This window comes from Bos indicus, chromosome 2 (genome assembly GCF_029378745.1).
Source record: "Bos indicus isolate NIAB-ARS_2022 breed Sahiwal x Tharparkar chromosome 2, NIAB-ARS_B.indTharparkar_mat_pri_1.0, whole genome shotgun sequence".
NCBI classification, from domain to species: domain Eukaryota; kingdom Metazoa; phylum Chordata; class Mammalia; order Artiodactyla; family Bovidae; genus Bos; species Bos indicus.
In genome coordinates this window covers 90,192,517-90,216,357 of record NC_091761.1, presented here as the reverse complement: position 1 = coordinate 90,216,357, position 23,841 = coordinate 90,192,517, and the positions used below count along the sequence as shown (strand labels likewise).

Below are 23,841 nucleotides of genomic sequence, written 5' to 3'. Positions count from 1 at the left end.
GGCATTGGATTATTTTCAACTTCAGACTGTTTTCAACTTTAGGCTATTGTGTATAGTGAAGTTAACTACAACTTCTTTTCTTCTTTTTTAAATTGAAATATGATTGATCTGTAATATTGTGTTAGTTTCAGGTGTACACCATGACTACTCAGTATTTTTGCATAGGTTATTGCAAGATAATGGGTATAATTCCCTGTGCTACACAGTATATCCTTGTTGCTTATCTACTGTGTACATAGTACTTTGTGTCTGTTAATCCCATACCACTAATTTGTCCATGTTCTATCCATTCCCATTTGAAAACCACAGGTTTGTTTTCTGTCTCTCTGAGTTTGTTTCTGTTTTCCGTTTCCACTTAAAACTTCTTCTGTGAACATGTGTTCTCATTTCTCTCAGGTGGATACCTAGTAGTACAGTTGCTGGGTTTATGGAAAATTGATGTTTAACATGTTAAGAAATGGCCAAACTATTTTCCACAGTGGCTGCATCATTTTACATTCCTATAGTCAATGTATAAGGATTCAAATTTCTTCACACCTTTGCCAATACGTTTTATTTTCTTTTTTTCCTCTTTGTCATTCTAGTGGATGTGAACTGAAACCTCTTGGATTTAATTAACATTTCCCTAGTGACTAATAATCTCATTATAGACCATATCTTCAAGTACTTACTAGCAATTCATCTGTCTTCTTTGGTGAAATGTATATATTCAAATATTTTGACATTTTAAGAATTTACTTGTTTATAGCTTATTGCATTTTAATATCCTCTGTTGATTTTCTAATTTTATGTCCTCTCTTTTTCTTGATCAATCTAGTTAAGTGTTGGTCTTTGTTTCTTAGTCAATCCAGTTAAATGTGTGTCAAATTTTAGTATCTTTTCAAAGAAGCAACTTTTGGTTTCATTGTTTTTTTTATCTCTTATTTTCTTTCCCATTGATTTTTACTCTAATATTTAGTATCTTCTTGCTTTGGGTTTAGTTTGCTTTTTTCTAATTTTGTGAGGTAGAATTTTAGATTATTGATTTCAGGTCTTTTTTTTTTTTTTAATAATATAGACATTTACAGTTTTAAATTTGCCTCTAAGCACTGCTTTTGTAGCATTGCATCAATTTAGATAAGTTGTGTATTCATTTTTTACAACTCAATGTATTTTAACAATTTTTCTTGTTATTTCTTTTTCTTTAACCCATGGGTTATTTTCATATACTCTTTTTGCACATACGTGTACATATACTTTTTTTTAAGGATTAGGGGCTAGTTAAAAGTGAAAATGCCAACCATGTAGTGCTTTTTCTTTTTTCTTTTTTTTTAATGCCCCCACCTTGATTTTTAAGACTGGAAGTACCTCTTGTAATTCCACATTTTCTCTACCATTACCTAGGGAACACTGACTATGCCAAATGGAGATTACATTGAAGGTTATTTTAGTGGAGAATGGGGATCTGGGATCAAAATCACTGGAACATACTTCAAGCCTAGTCTGTATGAGAGTGATAAAGACCGACCTAAAGTTTTGTGAGTAATGAGTATTAATTATGGATTAATTATTGAATGTTTTGAGTTGTCTTGCTTTTGTAAAAACTGGTTAATATTTCAAATGCAGAACAGGTTTTTAAAGTCTGTTTTTGTTAGTAGTGTATAACCCTGAATTGTAAACTGACAACTGCTACAGATAGCTAAATCTATAGTCTTATCTTCGATTATAGCCTCAGAGCATAAATGTTTAAACTGATGGAAGTTCTGTGTGCAGGAATAATCTTACTGTTAATGGTACAGGTATCCAAATTGATCGAAAGAGAACCTTTTAAAATGGAAGCCCTGCACAACTTGATTTTGAAAAGTAAAGATCAGCCCTATAGATACAATAAATGGAATAGTATACGCTGCATATATGGGGAAAATCAAGGTCTCTAAGTGTATTGTGTTCTTTCTCTAGGTTTTTGGCACGTTTATTTTCCTTTACTGATTCCAGCTTCTGCTTTGTTTTTTTATTTTGATAGCATCTCAGATTCTTTGTTTTCATGGGAGCATGATATACTTTCTGTAGCATGTTTATTCTTAAGGAGTATTTTTAGAACCCAGTGCATAATGTATTTTACAGTTCTCATTGTGAGATATGCAAGGCACAGAAACTTCTATTTTTAGCAGGAATCAGTTTTTCAAAATCAATTCTGTAGAAATGTAGAAAGCAAAGGAGACAAGCTGATGTGCTTCATACTTAACAGTTCATACACTTTAGTATCTAATAAACACTAAGTAGCTAAAAACCATCCCTTTACACTTCTTATTCAGTCTTTAGACAACAGAGCCACTATCAACTTAGGCAGCTTTTGTCATAGAAGTATTTATAGTTCGTATATTACTAGAAAGTTTCTGTTTCTTAGGATATTTGCACAAAAATAAGTGATCAATAAAAAGTTGACATAACCTTATTAGCAGGAAGCTTGGAAACCTGGCGGTGCCGGCTGATGAGAAGTGGAAAGCCGTGTTTGATGAATGTTGGCATCAGCTCGGCTGTGAGAACCCAGGCCAAGGGGAAGTTTGGAAAGCGTGGGACAATATTGCTGTGGCCCTGACCACCAATCGGCGCCAACACAGAGACAGGTGCGTGGATGCCTGCCCAGCATAGAGTCTGGTGGAAGATGAAACCTAAAGCGAGTAGGTTAAGGATTTCCACATTTAGGTTTTAAGGACAATTTAGAAGTCAGCGATGTACTTCTGGGTAAGGATGGATAAAACACGCCTCCCTGTGTCTTCTACTGAACTCAACTATTAATATAAAATGCAGGCAGAATACGTGGTGAGCTGTTCAAAGCTCTGAAGAGTACATGTCAGCAGATTATTGGGGGAGAACACCTGAATTTTAAAGTGCCACCCAACCAGGGAAAGTTTACAAGTTTTTTAACCTCCATGTTCCTCAGCTTGAACTCAGTATAACTTGAAACTAGAAGCACACACTGTGGTGTGGGGATCCAGAAAAACCCCTCTATTTCTGGCTTAAGATGCCAGAGACTCCTAGAGCTCAGAAAGAGTGGAGGAGGAACACTGGGTTTTCTCTCTCCTTCTCCACTTTCTCATGCTTCAGCCTACAGGCACTTCTGTGGCAGGACAGCGATGTACCAGCTGGAGCAGCCAGGAGTGCTTGGAGGAGCCAGGACTCTTACGATGTGGAGCCTTCTTCTCCCTTGATGGATCATCAGGTCCAGGAGTCAGGGCCAAATCTTACTGCTATGTTGGCTTCTCTCTCTGTCCTCCCACCACTTTATGGAAGTGGGTAATTTCAGGCTGAAAGACTTACCTACAGGGGGAATCAGAAAATGCTGGAGAGGTCATGGAGAGAGAGGAACTTTGGAAAGCAACCCTGATAAGTTGTTTATGAACTCCTGGATTCACCCCATACCTGTTCATGTGTGGATTTGATTCTAATTAGCTAAGCAGTCCACCTAGGTCCCAGACTGACACTTGAGTGGTACTCACGGAACAGACCCAGACAGGCCTGCATAGTCCGTGGGAAGTGGGCTAACACTGGAACCACAGCCCACAGACAGCAGAAACAAAAATACCAGCTGTTTGAAAGACTCCTAAGGTCACCTACACATTCAGTGATTCACTAGAGGGACTCATAATATGACTCAACATATAGTTGTACTCACAGGTAAGAGTTGTTCCAGCAACACAGTAAGGCTCCACAGCCAGTCATAAGGGAAGAAGACACAAGCAGAGTCTGGAGGAATCCATGTGCAAGCTTCCTGTGCTCTGCCTCTTCTCTGAGGGGTCACACACAGCACACTCTCCCCCAGGCAGTAAAATGCAGCCACACAAACACAGTATTTCTGCTCAGTGAAGCCCATTAGAGATGAACTGCCCCAGGTATTTATGGGGACTGGTCACATAGGCATCTTAAGCCTGCTGCTGCTGCCTAGTTGCTTCAGTCGTGTCCGACTCTGTGCGATCCCATACATGGAAGCCAACCAGGCTCCCCCATCCCTGGGATTCTCCAGGCAATAGTACTGGAGTGGGCTGCCATTTTCTTCTCCAATCTTAAGCCTACCAGCTACCAAAATCCCACAGTCGCGGAAGGAAGCATGTGTTCACTGTAAATCACTTAGTTAATACAGTTTACGGGCAGCGCCACAATACCCTATGTTAGGAAATGCTTCATATTCGTATAGGGGGTTTGGTTCCCAGGTGCCACCCAAGCGCCAGCTTCATAAGCAGGTCTTTGTAAAGACAACAGTTTCAGTTCTATGTTTACTATGTTTTGGATGTCAACATCCTCAATAGGATATAAACAGGGCCCAGAATCTCATAGCGTAATACTCAAAATGTCCAGGAAATAAACCAGAATTACTTGGCAATCAAAGAACCATGAAAATCTCAACTCATTCAGGGGAAGATAATCAACAGATATCCATGACCCCTTAACCTAGATTTTGGAATTATATGACAAGAACTTTAAAGGAGCTATTATAAAAACATTCAAATGAGCAATTGTAAATATCCTTGAAACAAATGTTAAAATTGTAAGTACCTGCAAAGAAATAGAGGATATAAAGAAGAACCAAATCAAAATTTTTGAAATGAAAAATTAAGCAAAATTTTAAAAATCATTGTGTGGACTCAGTAGCAGATAGGAAACGACAGCAGAAGTCAGTAAACTTGAAAATAGACTAATAGAAATTATTTAAGCTGAACAACAGAGTGTGAAAAAAAAAAGTGAACAGAGCTCTAAGGACCTGACAGTCTAATATTTGTGTCCTTGGAATCCCAGAAGGAAACGAGAAAAATTGCAGAGCTGAAAATATTTGAATAAGTAGTGATTGAAAACTCCCAAGCTTGGTGAAAGCCCAACACATAAACCTGCACATTCAAGAAGCTGAACAAACTTCATCCTAGAAAAAACCAGATATCCATGCACAGACATGTCATATTCAAATTGGAAGAAAAAATCTTGAAAGCAGCTACAGAGGAATTATGCGTTGCATGTATATGGCAATTTCAGTTCAAATGGCTGCATCTTTGTTGTCAGAAACCTTGGTGGCCAAAAGGAAGTGGCACAATGATTTGGAAGTGCTGAAAGAAAAATTACAGATGTACTTTTCATTTCTTTCTTTTTCTTATTTTCTTCCTTTTTCTTTTTCCTGCTTTTCTTTTCCATCTACCATTCTTCATATTTCTGTATGTAACTTGGCCAGTCACTTCCACAAGCACTGATTAGCATTTGAATCTAAAGAACTTTCTCATCCCTGCAGTATAGAAAGAAGATTTGGTTTTGTTTTTTCTTGTATTGGGGATCAGTGGGAATTGATTATAGTGTTTCATTCATGAAGTTTATGATTTTTATCTCCTACTGTATCAGTGAAAGAAATGGAAACTCCCAGGATTGATTAAAGCTGTGGATGTGTCCTTATGGGATGTAGTTGGTCAGCCTTCGCTGATAGAGCCCCTGGGCCAAGACATTGAGACTTGAGTCTTCCAGTTAACCTTGGTTAACTTGGTTAACTTTTGTTGGGTATTTCCAAGAAGTGAGAATGAATGAACTTTTGTGTAAAACCACATTGTTGCCACAAAGATCTTATTTGTTCATTGATACTATTAAAATAGTATCAACGTTAATTGTGCACTGTTTCTAATTTCTCATTAATTGTAATCTAATGATAGAGTGCCAATACAAAAAACTTCAGTTGATGACTGGTATGTGTTTTATCTTAACCTCTTTATCCGAAGCTTCCCTTTACCCATTGTGTGCGTACCCCACCACGTGTTATAGTGTCCGCATTATCCCCTTACATCTTGAGCTCATTTCCATTTCACCCTTTGCCCTTTGATTTGTTTTCCTTCATTCTTTAGCTCTCCCTCTCCCCTTTATTCCATTTCTATCATCACTAACAAGTCTGTCACCGGTTTTCTCTTCAGGCTATTACACATACTACATTACAGTATTTTACAACAGTATAACAGTATTTTTCAACACCAGGGTTTATATTGGCACAACATTTTCATTAATTTATTGTGGTTTGTGTGGAGTAACATTAAGTGCTATTTTGAATAACTTATATAAATCTAATATAGGACAATTACAAGTTATAAGTACATTTGTCTGAACACTGTGATGGTTGCTCCATTTCATCCTTAATAGAGCTTCATGTGCACTTAAAATTATCTTGCTTTCTTAAAATATATGATAGGCTTTGTTTTCCCTTTTTATAGTCCAGAGATACTAAGTCGTTCACAGACTCAGACACTAGAGAGTTTGGAATTCATTCCTCAGCATGTTGGTGCCTTCTCCGTGGAGAAATATGATGACATTAAGAAATACTTAATAAAGGTAAATGAGAATCGGAACGATACTGGTTTTGTTAATTAATGATACAACTAACACAGTATATCATTCATATGTACTCACAGCTTATTGTTACTCATATCCTGTTTTTGCTTTCTTAATATGTCTTTTGTTAATTCTCTGACTGCTAAGAACACATTTCCACCTGAAGATTGGCTGATTATGATGGTAGAAATTTATAAGTTTTGTAAATGTTCAAGGGGATCCTGGACATCTAGGGTCAGAGTTTAAAATGGCTTTCTGTTTGTAACATTAACAAACTAAAAGTTATATAAAGAAGGCACCCCACCCTCACCCCATGGTTATGCTGTCTTTGCTTCCTTCTCCAATCCTGTGAAATCAGACCACAGTTTAAAGTATGACAGGCATTGATGTAGGGTTGCAGGAAGGAGTATTAGAAGAAATCAAGGGAACTGAACAGTGACTGTTTCAACTCTCATTATTCAGTTTTCTGCAAGGTAACATTTCATGTATTTTTCTTGACATTTAAGGTATGTTATCTTTCTTTTCTTTTTTCCTTTGGCTGGGCCACATGGCATGTGGGATCTCAATTCTCTGACCAGAGATTGAACCTATGCAGTGCAAGTGCAGAGTCTTAACCACCGGACTGCCAGGGAATTCCCTTAGAACCTTTCTTTTAATGATGTTATTCTATATCAGTATCCAAAGCTATTTTTCCAAAATGTTAATAGGATTCTTTGATTAAGAATTCCTACTCCATATAATTTGGGTAGAATTAACGCTTTCAGAGAAGTTGAAGTATTTAAATATTCCTGGTCCAAAAAGTAGACTTTTGGCGCTTTGAAAATTGTTTATCCTTTATGAAATTGTTTATTCTGATTGTTTCCGCTGTTGGTGCACACTGACTGGCTGCATTGGTTCTCTCCTGCTCAGGCCTGCGACACTCCTCTGCACCCGCTGGGCAGGCTCGTGGAGACTCTGGTTGCAGTGTATAGAATGACATATGTGGGTGTGGGAGCCAACCGCCGGCTACTGCAGGAGGCTGTGAAGGAGATTAAGTCCTACCTTAAGCGAATTTTCCAGCTGGTGAGGTGAGAGAGCTTTTCATGTCAGCAGGGTGTGGAAATACTAGTTTACACTCATGCTTGGATGGCTTCACCCTGAATCTAGAGATTACAGCTTTGCGAGGAAAGCTGTAATCATGAATGTTCCTCTTTATTGCAGAAATTATTCATCAGGAAAATGGTTTTATGCCATAGATCCTTCAGTAGATTAGTGAAAACACATTTTTACTTTGTGTTCATAGCCATTGTAACTTATTTCCTTTATGTCTTTCTTACTCATTAAGTATAATAGAAAGCTAAAAATAAATTTTTAATACCAATTTTGGTGTGACATATAGGAGTCTTATTTGGAGTTAATCTCTAGGCAAAGTTGTGTCTCTAAAACCTAGCCTAACCTAACACCTGGAGAAGACGAAGTCTAATAGGAAGTTTCATCCCCGAGCATTTATGTTTTGTGAGGCTTCCCAGGTGGTGCAGTGGTGAAGAGCCTGCCTCCCAGTATAGGAGATGCAAGAGACGCAGGTTCAGTCCTGGATCGGGCAGATCCCCTGGAGGAGGAATTGGCAGCCTACTCCAGTATTCTTGTCTGGACAACCCCATGGACAGAGGAGCCTGGCAGGCTATAGTCCATAGGGTCGCAAAGAGTGGGACAGGACTGAGCACATATACACTCATTAGCTACATTGTTAATTTTATTATGTAAAAAGCATTAGTTAAGACTCTTAAGGGAATTGGCATTTTCTTTTATAATTGATATGAAGTTTGATTTAATTGGTCCTTAAGTGGATTAAATAATGGAAATGTGTTTTTACTCTTTTTATTCACTCTAGAGGTGTAACTGTATAATGATTGTTTTATTCTTCCTTAGGTTCTTATTTCCTGAGCTTCCTGAAGAGGGCAGCACAATTCCTCTCTCTGCCCCTCTGCCGACCGAAAGGAAATCCTTCTGCACTGGAAAGTCAGATTCCAGATCTGAATCACCAGAGCCAGGGTGAGTAGAGCTGGGTGGAGATGGTGAAGAAAGAGGATGGGAACCAAGTGATCTTATGCAGAGAATCCCAGGGAAAATTCTTTTCTCTAGATCTGTTTCCTTCTTTTTAAAATAGTTTGGTTGGATTAGGTGATCTCTGAGGTTTCTTTTAGGTCTCAAGTTCTGTTAGCCAAATGCCATGAAGCTGTAACCACAGATGACTAGGCACAAAGGCTGATGAGCAAAGTAGATCATTTTGCCACAGTTCAACAGAGAAGTCAACCTTAAAATGTAAACACAGTGGGCTTTCATTTAGATTTTGAGCCTATGAAAAGAATTCACAGGTGACCCAAGACAAAACTCTGGGGCCATAGGTAAACTTCTCATGTTAACTCCTTACGTAAAAGAAGTAATAGAACTGCTTCTTTACTCAAAATTTCCCACCTTTACTTTCTACTTCTAGAAAATGAAGCTCCATGTTTGATTCTATATTCAGTTTTAATGTTAAGGGTTCTCCGCCTCCCTGTGATGTTTTGTAGCTATGTGGTAACAGGTTCTGGGTTACTGCTTCCTGTACTCCTACCTCGGCTCTACCCACCACTGTTCATGCTGTACGCCCTGGATAATGATCGTGAGGAGGACGTTTACTGGGAATGTGTTCTCCGGCTAAATAAGCAGACAGACCTTGCTCTTTTGGGCTTCCTTGGGGTGCAGAGGTCAGTACAGTAATTATGAATGGGAGCTAGTGGTTTTAACTCAAAATGCAAACAGCATTATCAGGAATTTGGTACTTTGATATTTAATTAAATATATGATTTGCACTTATTACTTATTGCCTGTCTTTAGCAAAATAGTGATATTTAAAAATCTTTATTTCTGAGAATCTTTAGATGTGAGTTTGAAATCTGATTATTCTTCTGAATATATGTAAATAATTTGAGTTTTTCCTGACTGGTATTTTGCAGTTCTTCGAAGCCAAGTACATACATTCACATTTTCAGAAAAAGTTAATTGTATTCAGTCTCTTGCATTCTTCTTTCCCTTCTTTTCTCTTCTCTTTCCTCCCTCCCTTCCCATCTACAATTTCTAATTAAAAGTTTAGAAGTGCCCTTTTTTATTGTAGGGCGTTGTTTCCTATAATCTAAGGAAACAGTCAATAATTATACTTTTTAGAAGTGTTATGATGAAGCTGATTACCACAGCACCCAATAATTATAGATTTGTGCTATTAGAAAAAAGAGATTGAGCCTTAATTGGAAAGTAAATTTTTTCAATGGACTGGTTCAGTAGTAAAAACTAAGTAACTGAAATAGTTATTTTAAGTGGGGACAGGAAAGTCAATTTAGTCATTAACTGTTTTTATGGGGCTTAATCTACCATAAGACACAAACACATATTAACAACATATGGATTCCATTGTAGGAAATTTTGGCCAGTGACCTTGTCAGTCCTTGGAGAGAATAAAAAGGTACAGTGGATTTTGGTTTCCTTAGCAAATATGCTTTTGTTTGGTGTGGGGGATTAGCAAAAAAATTTCCATTTTACTTTGATAGTATAGTATACAAGCGTAAGTTACTCACTTAAGACACGCATTCTGTGATTGGTGTCGTTTATGTTTATTGTCACTGCAAAAGACAGCTTTCTTCTTTGACCTTTATCAGTCCTTTTTTTTTTTTTGCAGGTTTTGCCAACCACGAAAGATGCTTGTTTTGCCTCAGCTGTGGAATGTCTGCAACAGATCAGGTGATCTCTGCTTTGCTGAAAATTACATAAATCAAAGGAGTGGTTAGTTTACTAAGATATTGATGCGATTTTATATTTACCTAAACTCTAGTCCCCCCACACCCAACTCCCCAAGATGGTGTCAAACTCAGCCTGGATATCAGAAAGACTCTTGAGACATTTGGGTTACCTTTTACTCTACAAGGCCCTTGCATTTTCAGAAGTGGTGAAGAACCTACCCAGAAATTTATCTACATAATCATATCTTTAGCCAAAGGGAAATTAAGCTTCTTACTCAGAGAAGAGCATGTATTAGGACAATAAGGTTCCATGTGGGTAAAAGGAGGTGATCTATGACTTAGTGAATTCTTTCATGTGAACCATTCATAGCTGGAGGCTTCTTTCCTCAAAGAATCATAGGCTTACAGAGGTCATCCCTTCTGGTGACTCCTTTTGCCTGATGTGTCCAGCTTAAGGCACATGAGCCCTTAGAGTATATTGTCAAACAATGTCAAATGGCTCTACTAAGAAAACAACCATAGGCTATATTTTGTCATTTATTTCTAGTTTTTAATTGTTTTTTTTGTTTGTTTGTTTACAACAGCACAACGTTTACCCCATCAGACAAACTAAAAGTCATCCAGCAGACTTTTGAAGAGATCTCTCAGAGTGTCCTGGCATCACTTCAGGAAGACTTCCTATGGTCCATGGATGACTTATTCCCTGTTTTTTTATATGTGGTGCTCCGGGCCAGGTGACCAATCTCTTCTAACTTAAATAGATTCAGAAGTAGGACATACATAAGCAGAAGTAACTCAATATCTCTTTCTCGTTGGGGCAGGATTAGGAATTTAGGCTCTGAGGTACACCTCATCGAGGATCTAATGGACCCATATCTTCAGCATGGAGAACAGGGTATAATGTTCACTACTTTGAAGGTAAAGTATAGATATTATTTAATATTTTGTTAAAATCTCTCCTTCATTTACAATATTGTGAATCTTTCATTAACCACCTTCTTTTATATAAAATTTTAATGCAAACAGCACATATTGTTAATATTTTAAAATATATACTATATTAAAGAAAATAGAATTGGTCAGTCTCAAAATACTAAAGCAAGTTATCCAGTCCTCTGACTCAGTAGGTCTGGAATGATGCTTAATCTCAACCTGTGTGTTTATCAAACATGTTGGTGATTCTGATTACACTTGTTTGTGTACCTTATACTGATCATCAGCATATTCTAAATGTCCAGTCAGTAGTGGCTTAGCAAATTAAGATATTTCTGCGTAATAACAGATGTTAAACAGCTTGAAAAAAATGTTTTTGTCTGTTTTAGAATCAGAATTTTACAAAGTTTTATTTCTACTAATTACAACTAGACAAAGTAGACATGGGATAGGATAGGGGGACTGGAAGAAAATGGGAAAATATGAGAGCAGCTGATTTTGTTGAGCGCTCAGTATTCATAAAGGAGTTCTTTTCTTAGTCCCATGTGCATTGTTATGTTTATGTAATTTCTTTTAAAGTAAATTTTAAATGGTTTTGAACTTTTCTTTCAGGCATGTTACTATCAGATCCAGCGTGAGAAGCTTAACTAGGCTGCATAACAGCTTGACAACTGGATTATCTATTCAGAGTGTTTCGGCACCATCTGGTGTCTTCCTGTAGCAGCAAAAAAGAACAGTGTTGAAATTAGGACGTTGTATTATTTTGGTTGTTATTTCTGAGCCTTGCTAGTGATTGGAGCTCTGAGCCCAGAATAAAAGACCGGTGGAAAGGGAGGACGGAAAAGGAGGTAGAAATCAGATTAGACCAGTCCCTGGCCTGTGTTAAGTTTTCCAAGTATCATACATCTGCTGTTGGAGAAACGAGGCTATCCCTTCCTATGGTAAAGAGTATGCCAGCTCATGAACTTGTAGGATAAAATTCTCAGTGTGGCTTCTTACATTAAAGAGGTTGATGAATATTTTTGAGTTTCTGGTTTGCCCACAGTCACCCCAGACCCCTTTGCAAGGAATACTTTGTACTTGAAACTATAGTAGCCACACTATGCCTTCCAGAATTCCTTGCAATCATGTGTGCACCATGCTTCTTTGCTGAGGGAAGGGGAAAGAGGAACTTTTAAACTGCAATTTTAACTTTTTCTAAGCTTTTCCACCAGGGCATTTATTCGTGATGGAAAGGTTCTGTGCAGTTACTACTTCTACACCCTGACCCCAAACATGGAGCACACCCAAATAGGAGTCTGTTGCCTCCCAATGAGAAAGAACATAGGAATTGTGTTCTTGGATTCCTTACAATGCTCCAGAGTGGATACACTGGAATTCAGACACTGACTCTGAGCTGCTGTGGAACCTCATTCATCCACGTGCAAACGCTGTGTTCCAGGACCTGTGAAAGCCTGAAGGGCTTTTACATGCAAGCTGTTTTTAAAAATAGGACTGGAGACTGGGAAATATGGAAGCAAAGAACTGCATCCATCCTTGACCTAGTGTTGTGGTTCTTCCCTGTACCTTGCACTGAACTCACAGAGAGGAAGGAAAAGGAAACTCACTTTGGCTTTTCCCATCTCAAAAGTATTGTGACACCTCAGCCTTTTATTGTTTTGCTTTTCACCATTTTTAAATGTCCTATTGTAAGTGGTTGGTTTACACTGTACAAATAACACTAGTAGCTATTCTGGATAACAGGTGCTCTTCCCCATCTCATCTCCTCTACACCAGGGTGAGCGTTTGGAGTGTCCTCCTCCTTCTTCATGTTAACATCTGCAGATGTTAATCGATTTTGAAAAAGGATCATGGTTTCTGCTCTACTTTGTAATCAAGACAAGTGTTTATTAAAATACTGTTTTGGAATGTTGGCTGTAATGTAACAGCAATTTTCATAATAAAAGACATTCATATTTATGAGGTTGTTTTATGATTGTGAAGGAAGTGACACTGGGCCACCTAAAAATTTAAAAGAAATCCGAGTCTAGTTATTTGTGGGTGGGGGCTTTGCCCCCTGCGTTGTAATCCATGCCTCTTTGTACAGGCCTCAGAGATCCCACAGAGTTTTAGAGCTCTCTTTCTTTAGAATAGACATAAATTAGAGCACCTTTGTTGACAAAGAACAAATTAAATTTCTGACCCTAATAAACTGAGGACAAGGGTCTTAAGAGAAATGGTACTATTATTTCTTTGAATAAGATATATTTTGATAGTTAGAAGTTAAATTTTTTCCCTTCCTAAACAGATACAGAGGAGGGAAAATGGAGGATTTAAAATTCTGGCTAAAAATATTAGGCATTATTTAATTGCATACCAGTTGTAATGTCTTCTCAGGGAGCATTTACCAGGATGTACCTGTCATTATTGGAAAGAGACCAACGCTTAAAGTTTAGTTTATGTTAAGCACTTTACGTTTACCATTAGCAATTGTTTTGATTTTGGGATAAACACAGATTTCACATTTGGCTTGTAAAGACAAATTTACTGAATGACCTCTTTAGAGGAAGAGAGAGGGATAATTCTAGAAACTGACAGACTTGAAACCTATACTGAAGTTCTCAAATGATAGTAGGCTATCTTAATTCTAAGAGAAGAGTTACAATTCATTGTTTTATTGGGAGTCTTGAAAGCCAGTTATTCCATTACTTGACTCTTCACACTGTATTTATACTTTTCAGAAAGCATATTAAAACTATAAATTTTCAGTTCCCTTGAGGGGAAAACCTCGAGGATAAGTCGCCAGGCCAGTGCCTGCAAGTAGAAATACCTAGCCTTGATGCAGCAGCTTACATAGGTCTAACACATGTGTGCTAATGCCCACAGCCCCATGGGGCAGGTGTTAACCCCCTGATCTTGTAGACAAGCAGAGGCTGGGATTTTCTTGCTATCAGAACTGGGATTCCAAACTGAAACTTCCCTACTCTTAATTCCAGTGCTTTTTTCTACTGCAGGTGCCAGAGATGTTATTTCATAGTGGGCTACTCATAAGTAGAAAAACAGTTGCAAATTTTAAATAAAGTTAAGTTTTTTTGATAAAATACACTGTGCTCAAGCAGTCACAAATGTATCACATTCCTAGCTTGAGCTTCCATCTACAACAGAGTAACAGAATGCCATCTGTCTAATTTAGGATGAAAGGGCTGGTAAACCTTTAACAGCTGCCATTTGGTCTTTACTCTTTGCATGGCTGCCAGGGGTATGTACCCTCTCTCATCCTGCTTCCAAATATTCTTCCAGCTGTCACCTCCCTGAAAATTTCGAAAAAGAGGTAGCTCCCACCTGAGATAGAGAATGGACTGTTAGGATCAGAACAGTCACTTAGTAGGGGACCTTCCATGAACAGTTTGAAGAGGCAAAAAGATAGGACACTGAAAGATGAACTCCCCCAGTCAGTAGGTGCTCAATACGTTCTGGAGAAGAGTGGAGGAATAACTCCAGAAAGAATGAAGAGACAGAGACAAAGCAAAAACAACGCCCAGTTGTGTATGTAAAGTGATGGAAGTAAAGTCCAATGCTGTAAAGAACAATATTGCATAGGAACCTGGAATGTTAGGTCCATGAATCAAGGTAAATTGGAAGTGGTCAAACAGGAGATGGCAAGAGTGAACGTCAACATTCTAGGAATCAGTGAACTAAAATGGACCGGAATGAGCAAATTTAACTAAAATGACCATTACATCTACTACTGTGGGCAAGAATCCCTTAGAAAAATGGAGTAGCCATCATAGTCAACAAAAGAGTCTGAAATGCAGTACTTGGATGCAATCTCAAAAACGACAGAATGATCTCTGTTCATTACCAAGGCAAACCATTCACAGTAATCCAAGTCTATGCCCCAACCAGTAATGCTGAAGAAGCTGGAGTTGAACGGTTCTCTGAAGACCTACAAGACCTTCTAGAACTAACACCCCAAAATGATGTCCTTTTCATTATAGGGGACTGGAATGCAAAAGTAGGAAGGCAAGAAATACCTGGAGTAATAGGCCAATTTAGCCTTGGAGTACAAAGTGAAGCAGGTCAAAGGCTAACAGAGTTTTGCCAAGAGAACACAACTGGTCATGGCAAACACCGTCTTCCAATAATACAAGAGACAACTCTACACATGGACGTCACTAGATGGTCAACACCGAAATCAGATTGATTATATTCTTTGCAGCCAAAGATGGAGAAGCTCTATACAGTCAGCAAAAACAAGACTGGGAGCTGACTGGCTCAGATCATGAACTCCTTATGGCCAAATTCAGACTTAAATTGAAGAAAGTAGGGAAAACCACTGGACCATGCAGATATGGCCTAAATCAAATTCCTTACGATTATACAGTGGAAGTGACAAATAGATTCCAGGAAATAGATCTGATAGACAGCCTGAAGAACTATGGACAGAGGTTTGTGACATTGTACACGAGGCAGTGATCAGGAACATCCCCATGAAAAAGAAATGCAAAAAGGCAAAGTAGTTGTCCGAGGAGGCCTTACAAATAGCTGAGAAAAGAAGAGAAGCTAAAAGCAAAGGAAAAAAGGAAAGATATAAGCATCTGAATGCAGAATTCCAAAGAATAGCGAGGAGAGAGAAGAGAGCCTTCTTCAGTGATCAATGCAAAGAAATAGAGGAAAACAATAGAAGGGGAAGGACTAGAGATCTCTTCAAGAAAATTAGAGATACCAAGGGAACATTTCTTGCCAAGATGGGCACAATAAAGGACAGAAATGGTATGGGCCTAACCGAAGATATTAAGAAGAAGTGGCAAGAATACACAGAAGAATTATCCAAAAGACCTTCACGACCCAGGTAACCATGACTTTGTGATTACTTATCTAGAGCCATACATCCTAGAATGTGAAGTCAAGTGGGCCTTAGGAAGCATCACTATGAACAAAGCTAGTGGAAGTGATGGAATTTCAGTTGAGCTATTTCAAATCCTAAAAGATGATGCTGTGAAAGCACTGTACTCAATATGCCAGCAAATTTGGAAAACTCAGCAGTGGCCACAGGACTGGAAAAGGTCAGTTTTCATTCCAGTCCAAAGGCAATGCCAAAGAATGTTCAAACTACCGCACAATTGCACTCATCTCACAAGCTAGCAAAGTAATGCTCAAAATTCTCCAAGCCAGGCTTCAACAGTACATGAACCGTGAACTTCCAGATGTTCAAGCTGGATTTAGAAAAGGCAAAGAAACCAGAGATCAAATTGCCAATATCCGTTGGATTATCGAAAAAGCAAGAGTTCCAGAAAAATATCTACTTTATTGACTATGCCAAAGCCTTTCACTGTGTGGATCACAACAAACTGGAAAATTCTGAAAGAGATGGGAGTACCAGACCACCTGACTTGCCTCCTGAAAAATCTGCATGCAGGTCAGGAAGCTACAGTTAGAACTGAACATGGAACAAGAGACTGGTTCCAAGTCAGGAAAGGAGTACATCAAGGCTGTATGTAGTCACCCTGCTTATTTAACTTATATGCAGAGTACATCATACAAAATGCTAGGCTGGGTGAAGCACAAGCTGGAATCAAGATATACAGGAGAAATATCAATAACCTCAGATATGCAGATGACACTACCCTTGTGGCGGAAACTGAAGAAGAACTAAAGAGCCTCTTGATGAAAGTGAAAGAGGAGAGTGAAAAAATTGGCTTAGAAGTCAACATTCGGAAAACTAAGATGGCATCTGGTCCCATCATGGCATCCCATCAGTTCAGTTCAGTTCAGTTGCTCAGTCGTGTCTGACTCTTTGTGACCCCATGAATCACAGCACGCCAGGCCTCCCTGTCCATCACCAACTCCCGGAGTTCACCCAGACTCATGTCCATCGAGTCAGTGATGCCATCCAGCCATATCCTCTGTCGTCCCCTTCTCCTCCTGCCGCCAATCCCTCCCAGCATCACAGTCTTTTCCAATGAGTCAACTCTTTGCATGAGGTGGCCAAAGTACTGGAGTTTCAGCTGTAGCATCATTCCTTCCAAAGAAATCCCAGGGCTGATCTTCAGAATGGACTGGTTGGATCTCCTTGCAGTCCAAGGGACTCTCAAGAGTCTTCTCCAACACCACAGTTCAAAAGCATCAATTCTTCAGAGCTCAGCCTTCTTCACAGTCCAACTCTCACATTCATACATGACCACAGGAAAAACCATAGCCTTGACTAGACGAACCTTTGTTGACAAAGTCATGTCTCTGCTTTTGAATATGCTGTCTAGTTTGGTCATAACTTTCCTTCCAAGGAGTAAGCGTCTTTTAATTTCATGGCTGCAGTCATCATCTGCGGTGATTTTGGAGCCCAAAAAAATAAGGTCTGATACTGTTTCCACTGTTTCCCCATCTATTTCCCATGAAGTGATGGGACCAGATGCCATGATCTTCGTTTTCTGAATGTTGAGCTTTAAGCCAACTTTTTCACTCTCCACTTTCACTTTCATCAAGAGGCTTTTTAGTTCCTCTTCACTTTCTGCCATAAGGGTGGTGTCATCTGCATATCTGAGGTTATTGATATTTCTCCCGGCAATCTTGATTCCAGCTTGTGTTTCTTCCAGTTCAGCGTTTCTCATGATGTACTCTGCATATAAGTTAAATAAGCAGGGTGACAATATACACAGCCTTGACGTACTCCTATTCCTATTCATGGCAAATGGGGAAACAATGGAAACAATGACAGACTTTATTTTCTTGGACTCCAAAATCACTGCAGATGGTGACTGCAGCCATGAAATTAAAAGACCCTTGCTCTTTGGAAGAAAAGCTATGACCAACCTAGATAGCATATTAAAAAGCAGAGACGTTACTTTGCCAACAAAGGTCTGTCTAGTCAAGGCTATGGTTTTTCCAGTAGTCAAATATGGATGTGAGAGTTGGACTATAAAGAAAGCTGAGTGCAGAAGAACTGATGTTTTTGAACTGTTGTGTTGGAGAAGACTCTTGAGAGTCCCTGGGAGTGCCATGAGATCAAACCAGTCACTCCTAAAGGAAATCAGCCCTGAATATTCATTGGAAGGACTGATGATGAAGCTGAAGCTCCAATACTTTGGCTACCTGATGCAAAGAACTGACTCCTTGGAAAAGACCCTGATGCTGGAAGAGATTGAAGGTGAGATGATGGTTGGATGGCATCACCAATCGATGGACATGAGTTTGAGCAGCTATAGCAGTTGGTAATGGACAGGGAGACCTGGTGTGCTATAGTCCATGGGGTTGCAAAGAGTTGGAGACAACTGAGTGACTGAACTGAACTGAACTGAACTTCCAGAAGGAAATCATGTATCAGTCTCATTATTACTGGATGAAGAGTCTTCCATTTGTTTCCTCACCATAATGTGAGAAAATGAGATTAGTAAGTCAGCTTACTCTCAAGTATCAGTTTTTTCCTTAGATTTCAATAAAGATGCTATTGTCTATCATGGGGTGTCTTTTCCTGAAATAGTCAACAAAAATATTCATCTTTTTTTGGTTACTATGTGCTGGCCATCAGAAAATACTAAAGCGAAGGTTTGAAAATGATATGTTGGACTTTACAGATCCAGTGCAAGAAACCAGTGCTAGGAACACGTAGGAAGATTTGTAACAGGGGAGGCTTAAGTGTAATTTAGTGGTGAGGCGGGGTTAGGCTTCCGTGGATTAGATCAAAGAGGATGCACCGAGATTTTATCTAGAACAGTGAGGTGACTTTGGTACCTAATAGCCCACTGGTATTTCCTGCTAAAGCTTTTCTCTGCATAGGAGCAGCGTTACATGTTTGCAGTCTTGCAGGTAAGAGACCCTTCCAGATGACCCCCAGTTACCAGAAGAAATCTATTAATACAAATGTCTGCCCTCTGTCAATTTTTAAGAGCTAAAAATTGTGAGTAATATTTGAATGCTTTAGTTGCATCGATGCATGAATGCTTTAGTTGCATGGAGAATTTTTTGATTTTGAAAGAGCAGGTTTTGCTTTGAGAAACCCTTTCTTAAGTATGAAATAATAAATTGCTGTGGAGCCTAAGTAAAGCTGAACATTTGTCTTAGTCCCAGTCAACAGCCTTTTGACCCAGAGGAAGCCAGCCATTTTTGTACAGGCTGTTTCTCATCGTTAAGTTTAAAGTGCTTTTTCAGCTTTGTCTAGTAGAAAGCATTGTTTTGAAAAATAAGCATAATATGGGTAAGGATTGTGGCATTTAATAATCACTATATTTTTAAAAGTTCACATATACTGATTTTTAAAATAACATTAGGGCAAATTTCTTAGGTGTCAATAACACTAATGCAGCTTCTAAGTTAATAATAAGAATTGGCCATGCTTCCTGTGTTACTTAGCTCAGGATTGCCTATGATTGGCTACTACAGTCTCAATCAAGAATTCTCATCCTCAAGACAGAAATAGATTAAGTCTCAGCTGACGGTCATAAAAAGGCAGGCAAGGAAAGGACATCACAATCTTTTGCCAGGGACTACCATGTTTCAGGGCTAAATATGGGAAAAAAAAGGAGGAAAACATTTGTCCTTACTACTTGTGAAATCTACTGAATACCCCACTGAGTGTCAGATTCCTTATCTGTAAGATTGCATTTGTTTGCCTCAAGGATCGTCAGCCTCGATCCAAGTTTTGACAAGGAATGAGGCTGAAGTCAATATTCTTGCTGGGAAAATCCCATGGACAGAGGAGCCTGGCAGACGGCAGTCCTTGTGGTTGCCAAGAGTCAGATGTGACTGAGTGACTGAGCACATACACACTTTGATAATTAGAACTCACTATAGAAACCTTCTCGGAGAAGGCAATGGCACCCCACTCCAGTACTCTTGCCTGGAAAATCCCATGGACGGAGGAGCCTGGTGGGCTGCAGTCCATGGCGTTGCTAAGAGTCAGACACGACTGAGCGACTTCACTTTCACTTTTCACTTTCATGCATTGGAGAAGGAAATGGCAATCCACTCCAGTGTTCTTGCCTGGAGAATCCCAGGGACGGGGGAGCCTGGTGGGCTGCCATCTACAGGGTCGCACAGAGTCGGACACGACTGAAGCGACTTAGCAGCAGCATAGAAACCTTCTATTAAGGCTTCTCAGGTGGCTCAGTGGTAAAGAATCTGCCTGCCAATGCAAGAGACGTGAGTTTGAACCCTGGGTCAGGAAGATCGCCTGGAGAAGGAAATGGCAACCCACTCCAATATTCTTGTCCGGGAAATCCCATGAACAGAGGAGCCTGGTGGACTACAGTCCATGGGGTCACACAGGAGTCAGACATGACTTAGCAACTGAACAACAATGTCAGATAATGTTTGGGCTTCCCAGGTGGCACTAGTGGTAAAGAACCCGCCTGCCAATGTAGGAGACAAAAGAGACTCAGGTTCGCCCCTGGGTCAGGAAGATCCCCTGGAGGAGGGCGTGGCAACCTACAGTATCCTTGCCTGGACAATCCCACGGACAGAGGAACCTGGTGGGCTACAGGCCATGGGGTTGCAAAGAGTCAGACATGACTGATGGGACTTAGCACACACGCACATAGAAACCACAGTCTGTAAGTTTCTCTCACAGTTTCATCTCAGGAGTCTACAGTCTCCAGTGTCCCATATGCTGCATGGATAGGCCTGGTAGGGCACACTGTCATCTGGGCATTAAATATGGAAGAACTATGGCTCGCCCACAATGCACACATAGCATCATTGTCTGATTCATACTGCCTCACCAAGAACATACAATTTGTGAGAAGCATTTTAAGAAGTTGCCCAAGTATGATGGCTTGGTGTTAGACTCATCTCTTTGCTTTGAATTTTGTCTGGCAGACACCCCATCTCCCTTTTCAAATGCTACCTTGGTAGTGCTCCCCTCCAGGGAGGAAGATGAGTCGTATAAGCAACTGTTGTGCTAAATGATTCAATAGAGGCTCAAAAATTGGAATGCAGGAACAAGGGAGGATTTAAACTGAATTGGGGCTGGGTAGGATGGGTGGTGCTGGGCAGGGCAAAAGTTTATGATGTCAAGTTTTGGCAGAATCTAGCAAACTAGAAAACTTCAATGTGACTGGGCAAGAATGTGTAAGATTTCGTAACAGCTTTCTGCTTTGCTCTTCTCACTGCCTTAGAATTGAGAGACTACATGATGATCTGTCTTTTCCTAGACATCCTCCCTGAGTCAACACCACAGTCTGTCTAGATTCTAGACAGTGGTCTCAGCCTCATCCGATTCAATACCCATGTCCTTAACAACTAATGCGAAATGCTCCTTTTAAAAAAATTCCCGATTTATTCATTATTATCCTCCTGTAACAAGTACTATCAGTGCCCTACCTTGTCCCTTTTGGTGTATTCTACGTCCACACTCTGTGAATGCACACATGAAGCAGGCTGGAAGGCCCAGAAGTAATGTTTTCTGGGGAAAGCCCTCCACCAGTATCTGGCAGCATTGGGATGAATAACCCCACTCCCTGCCCCTTGTTTCTCCATGGGTTAAGCACCACAGTACCCAGAGCAGCTTCTTGCTTGATAACACCTTTTACTGTCTTTCCGCCCTTGCCCTGTCTTAATACCCCACTCCCCTACTAATGTTCTGGATCACCTTCCAAGCAAATCACCTCACTAGAATCCTTGCTCGGTGTTTGATTCTGGGGAAGCCCAGACTAATGCACTTACTTACATGAAACAAACAAACAAACAAAATCCTAGTAATAATGAGAAAGAGAAATTAAGTAAATTTCTGTTAATTAGTAATTTACTAATTACTTAATTTCTATTTAATTAAGTAAATTATGTGGCTGGTAAGATACTATTACAATGTATAAAATGGGATATCATTATACCAAAAGATATAATGAAGTAACACGTTTGCACCTATAAAAGAATTCTCTAGGGAATCAGCGGCTTTGAATGCAGACAGACACAGCCGCAGCCTGGTGTGTTGCAGTGTGTGTTATATACTGTAAGCAGCTTTACTATCAATGACATGGTTTTTCTGAAATGGTGGGCTTGATAAAGTCCAAGCAAAACGGAGTAAATTCATTCTTCAGTTATGGTAGTAACATTCCAGAAAATTCAATGTACATTAAAACTGTGCAAAAATACTTTGTGTTTATAAAGAGAAGTTGAGTTTTGGTGTTTGTGTGCTAAGTCGCTTCAGCCGTGTCTGACTCTTTGTGATCCTATGGACTATAGCCCGCCAGGCTCCTCTGTCCATGGGATTCTCCAGGCAAGAATACTGGAGTGGGTGCCATTTCCTTCTCCAGGGGATCTTCCCTACCCAGCGATTGAACACAGGTCTCTTATGTCTCCTACATTTGCAGGTGGGTTCTTTACCATTAGCACCACCTGGGGTCAGATAATTATAAGTTTTTTGTTTCGTTTTTCTCAGCAACATGAGAGTCCAGTGGGACATTTGGAAGTTTACAGGGCCTGAAGTGATTTCCCATCATGTAGGGTAACTTCTCTCTGTCAAACTAACTCAAAGAGCAGGGAGCATGTCTGCTTTGCCCTCATTTTCTTGATCCTCGTCCTGCTGGCTGAAATGTAGGCCTGAGGGCTGGAGATCCAGCCACCATCTTAGAGCAGGAAGATGAGAATCACACTGCATCCTGAGGAGGCAGAACTGTGGGCTGGAAGGAGCCTATTCTCTTACAACTTCAGGAGTGGGGCAGCCCTACTAGCCCTGGGATGTCTCTGCCTCTGGACTCTTACACGAGCAAGATATGAACTTCTACTCTGTTCAGCCACTATTGTTTGGAGTTTCTGTTTCTTTAAACCTACTTATAGCAATATATAAAATAAACTCTAATGGTATTTTCAGCAGTAATCCATAAGTTTTGCAACTGTGACCAGTGCCATTGGTGTAATGAAAGGGAACAGGGCCAGATCGACAGGCTAGATGGAGTCAGGCCAGAGAAGGCCCTTCCAAGCTCAGAATGGTGGTAAAATCAACAAGGCAAAGAGGTGGAAAATAAACAAATATAACTTGGTCCTTTGTTTAAAAAAAGAGGGGAACAGGGGCTTCCCTTGTGGTCCAGTGGCTAAGACTCCATACTCCCAATGCAGGTGACCCAGGCTCAATCCCTGGTCAGGGAACTAGATACCACACGCTGCAACTAAGACCCAGCACAGCCAAATAAATAAATAAACACATTAAAAATAAAGTATCAAAGTATTTATTTAAAAATAAATGAAAATAAAAAAGAGGGGATAGAAGGAATGTTTTGTGAGTTTTCTTGTCCACACAGCTGGTGGTGGTGAATTTAGAGAGGAAGTACCACTGGGCAGGACCCAGGACCATTTTATCTGATGTGGATCCTGGTGTGTATGTAGCACAGAGTCCAACTTGCTCAGTTGGACTATTGCTAGTTGAAAATATATGCCTTTATATGTACTAAGAGCTATGGGGCCAGTGTGACTGGATGAGCTGTGTGCTGTTTGTTGATCTGTTCCCTAGCTCTGAATCCCCTCTGAAATCTTGGGCAAGGAGGATGATACAGTCAGACAAAGGATCAGATCTTCCAGATGAAAAAGACAAGAAGGAGGAGAAGCTCTCTACGGGAACCAATCCGGAGAACGGTATGTGGTGCCAAGTTCCTTTTCTAGACCAGAAAGGCCTTTCAGTATCACTCTAAACATGTGATCCAATTTAGGGGCAGAAATTCTGATAGATTTATTCTGATTTCTATATGGAACTTGTTATACACTCTGAAGTGTACTGTTGCATCTATTAGTGATATGTCCAAGCAATTTTTAAGGCAGAAAGGAAAGAAATCGATACAGTAGATGAGGAATCTTTTTTTCCTATCCCACAATGTTTTACTTCTATTTAGAACTTTGCAACTTGTTCACATTCAGAATGTCA

The 23,841-nt window shown here is 39.8% G+C and overlaps 2 protein-coding genes across 5 annotated transcripts in view; both read left to right on the top strand.

Annotated features, from left to right (window-relative positions):
• The window catches only part of ALS2 (alsin Rho guanine nucleotide exchange factor ALS2), a 60,945-nt gene extending 47,971 nt beyond the window's left edge, over positions 1–12,974 (top strand). For 3 of the 4 annotated variants that reach the window (XM_070770206.1, XM_070770204.1, XM_070770209.1), the window contains 11 exons: positions 1,384–1,517; positions 2,439–2,606; positions 6,213–6,330; positions 7,240–7,397; positions 8,239–8,361; positions 8,880–9,056; positions 9,763–9,808; positions 10,022–10,083; positions 10,667–10,816; positions 10,904–11,000; positions 11,628–12,974. In XM_070770206.1, coding sequence (XP_070626307.1) covers positions 1,384–1,517; positions 2,439–2,606; positions 6,213–6,330; positions 7,240–7,397; positions 8,239–8,361; positions 8,880–9,056; positions 9,763–9,808; positions 10,022–10,083; positions 10,667–10,816; positions 10,904–11,000; positions 11,628–11,666 — 1,272 coding nt within the window. In that variant the 3' untranslated portion in view covers positions 11,667–12,974. The remainder of the gene's footprint in view (positions 1–1,383; positions 1,518–2,438; positions 2,607–6,212; positions 6,331–7,239; positions 7,398–8,238; positions 8,362–8,879; positions 9,057–9,762; positions 9,809–10,021; positions 10,084–10,666; positions 10,817–10,903; positions 11,001–11,627) is intronic. The other variant, XM_070770208.1, reaches the window with a different exon arrangement.
• Positions 12,975–13,107: 133 nt separating this feature from the next.
• The window catches only part of MPP4 (MAGUK p55 scaffold protein 4), a 51,235-nt gene continuing 40,501 nt past the window's right edge, over positions 13,108–23,841 (top strand). The window contains exons 1-2 of the mRNA XM_070770222.1: positions 13,108–18,797; positions 23,434–23,555. Coding sequence (XP_070626323.1) covers positions 23,468–23,555 — 88 coding nt within the window. The 5' untranslated portion in view covers positions 13,108–18,797; positions 23,434–23,467. The remainder of the gene's footprint in view (positions 18,798–23,433; positions 23,556–23,841) is intronic.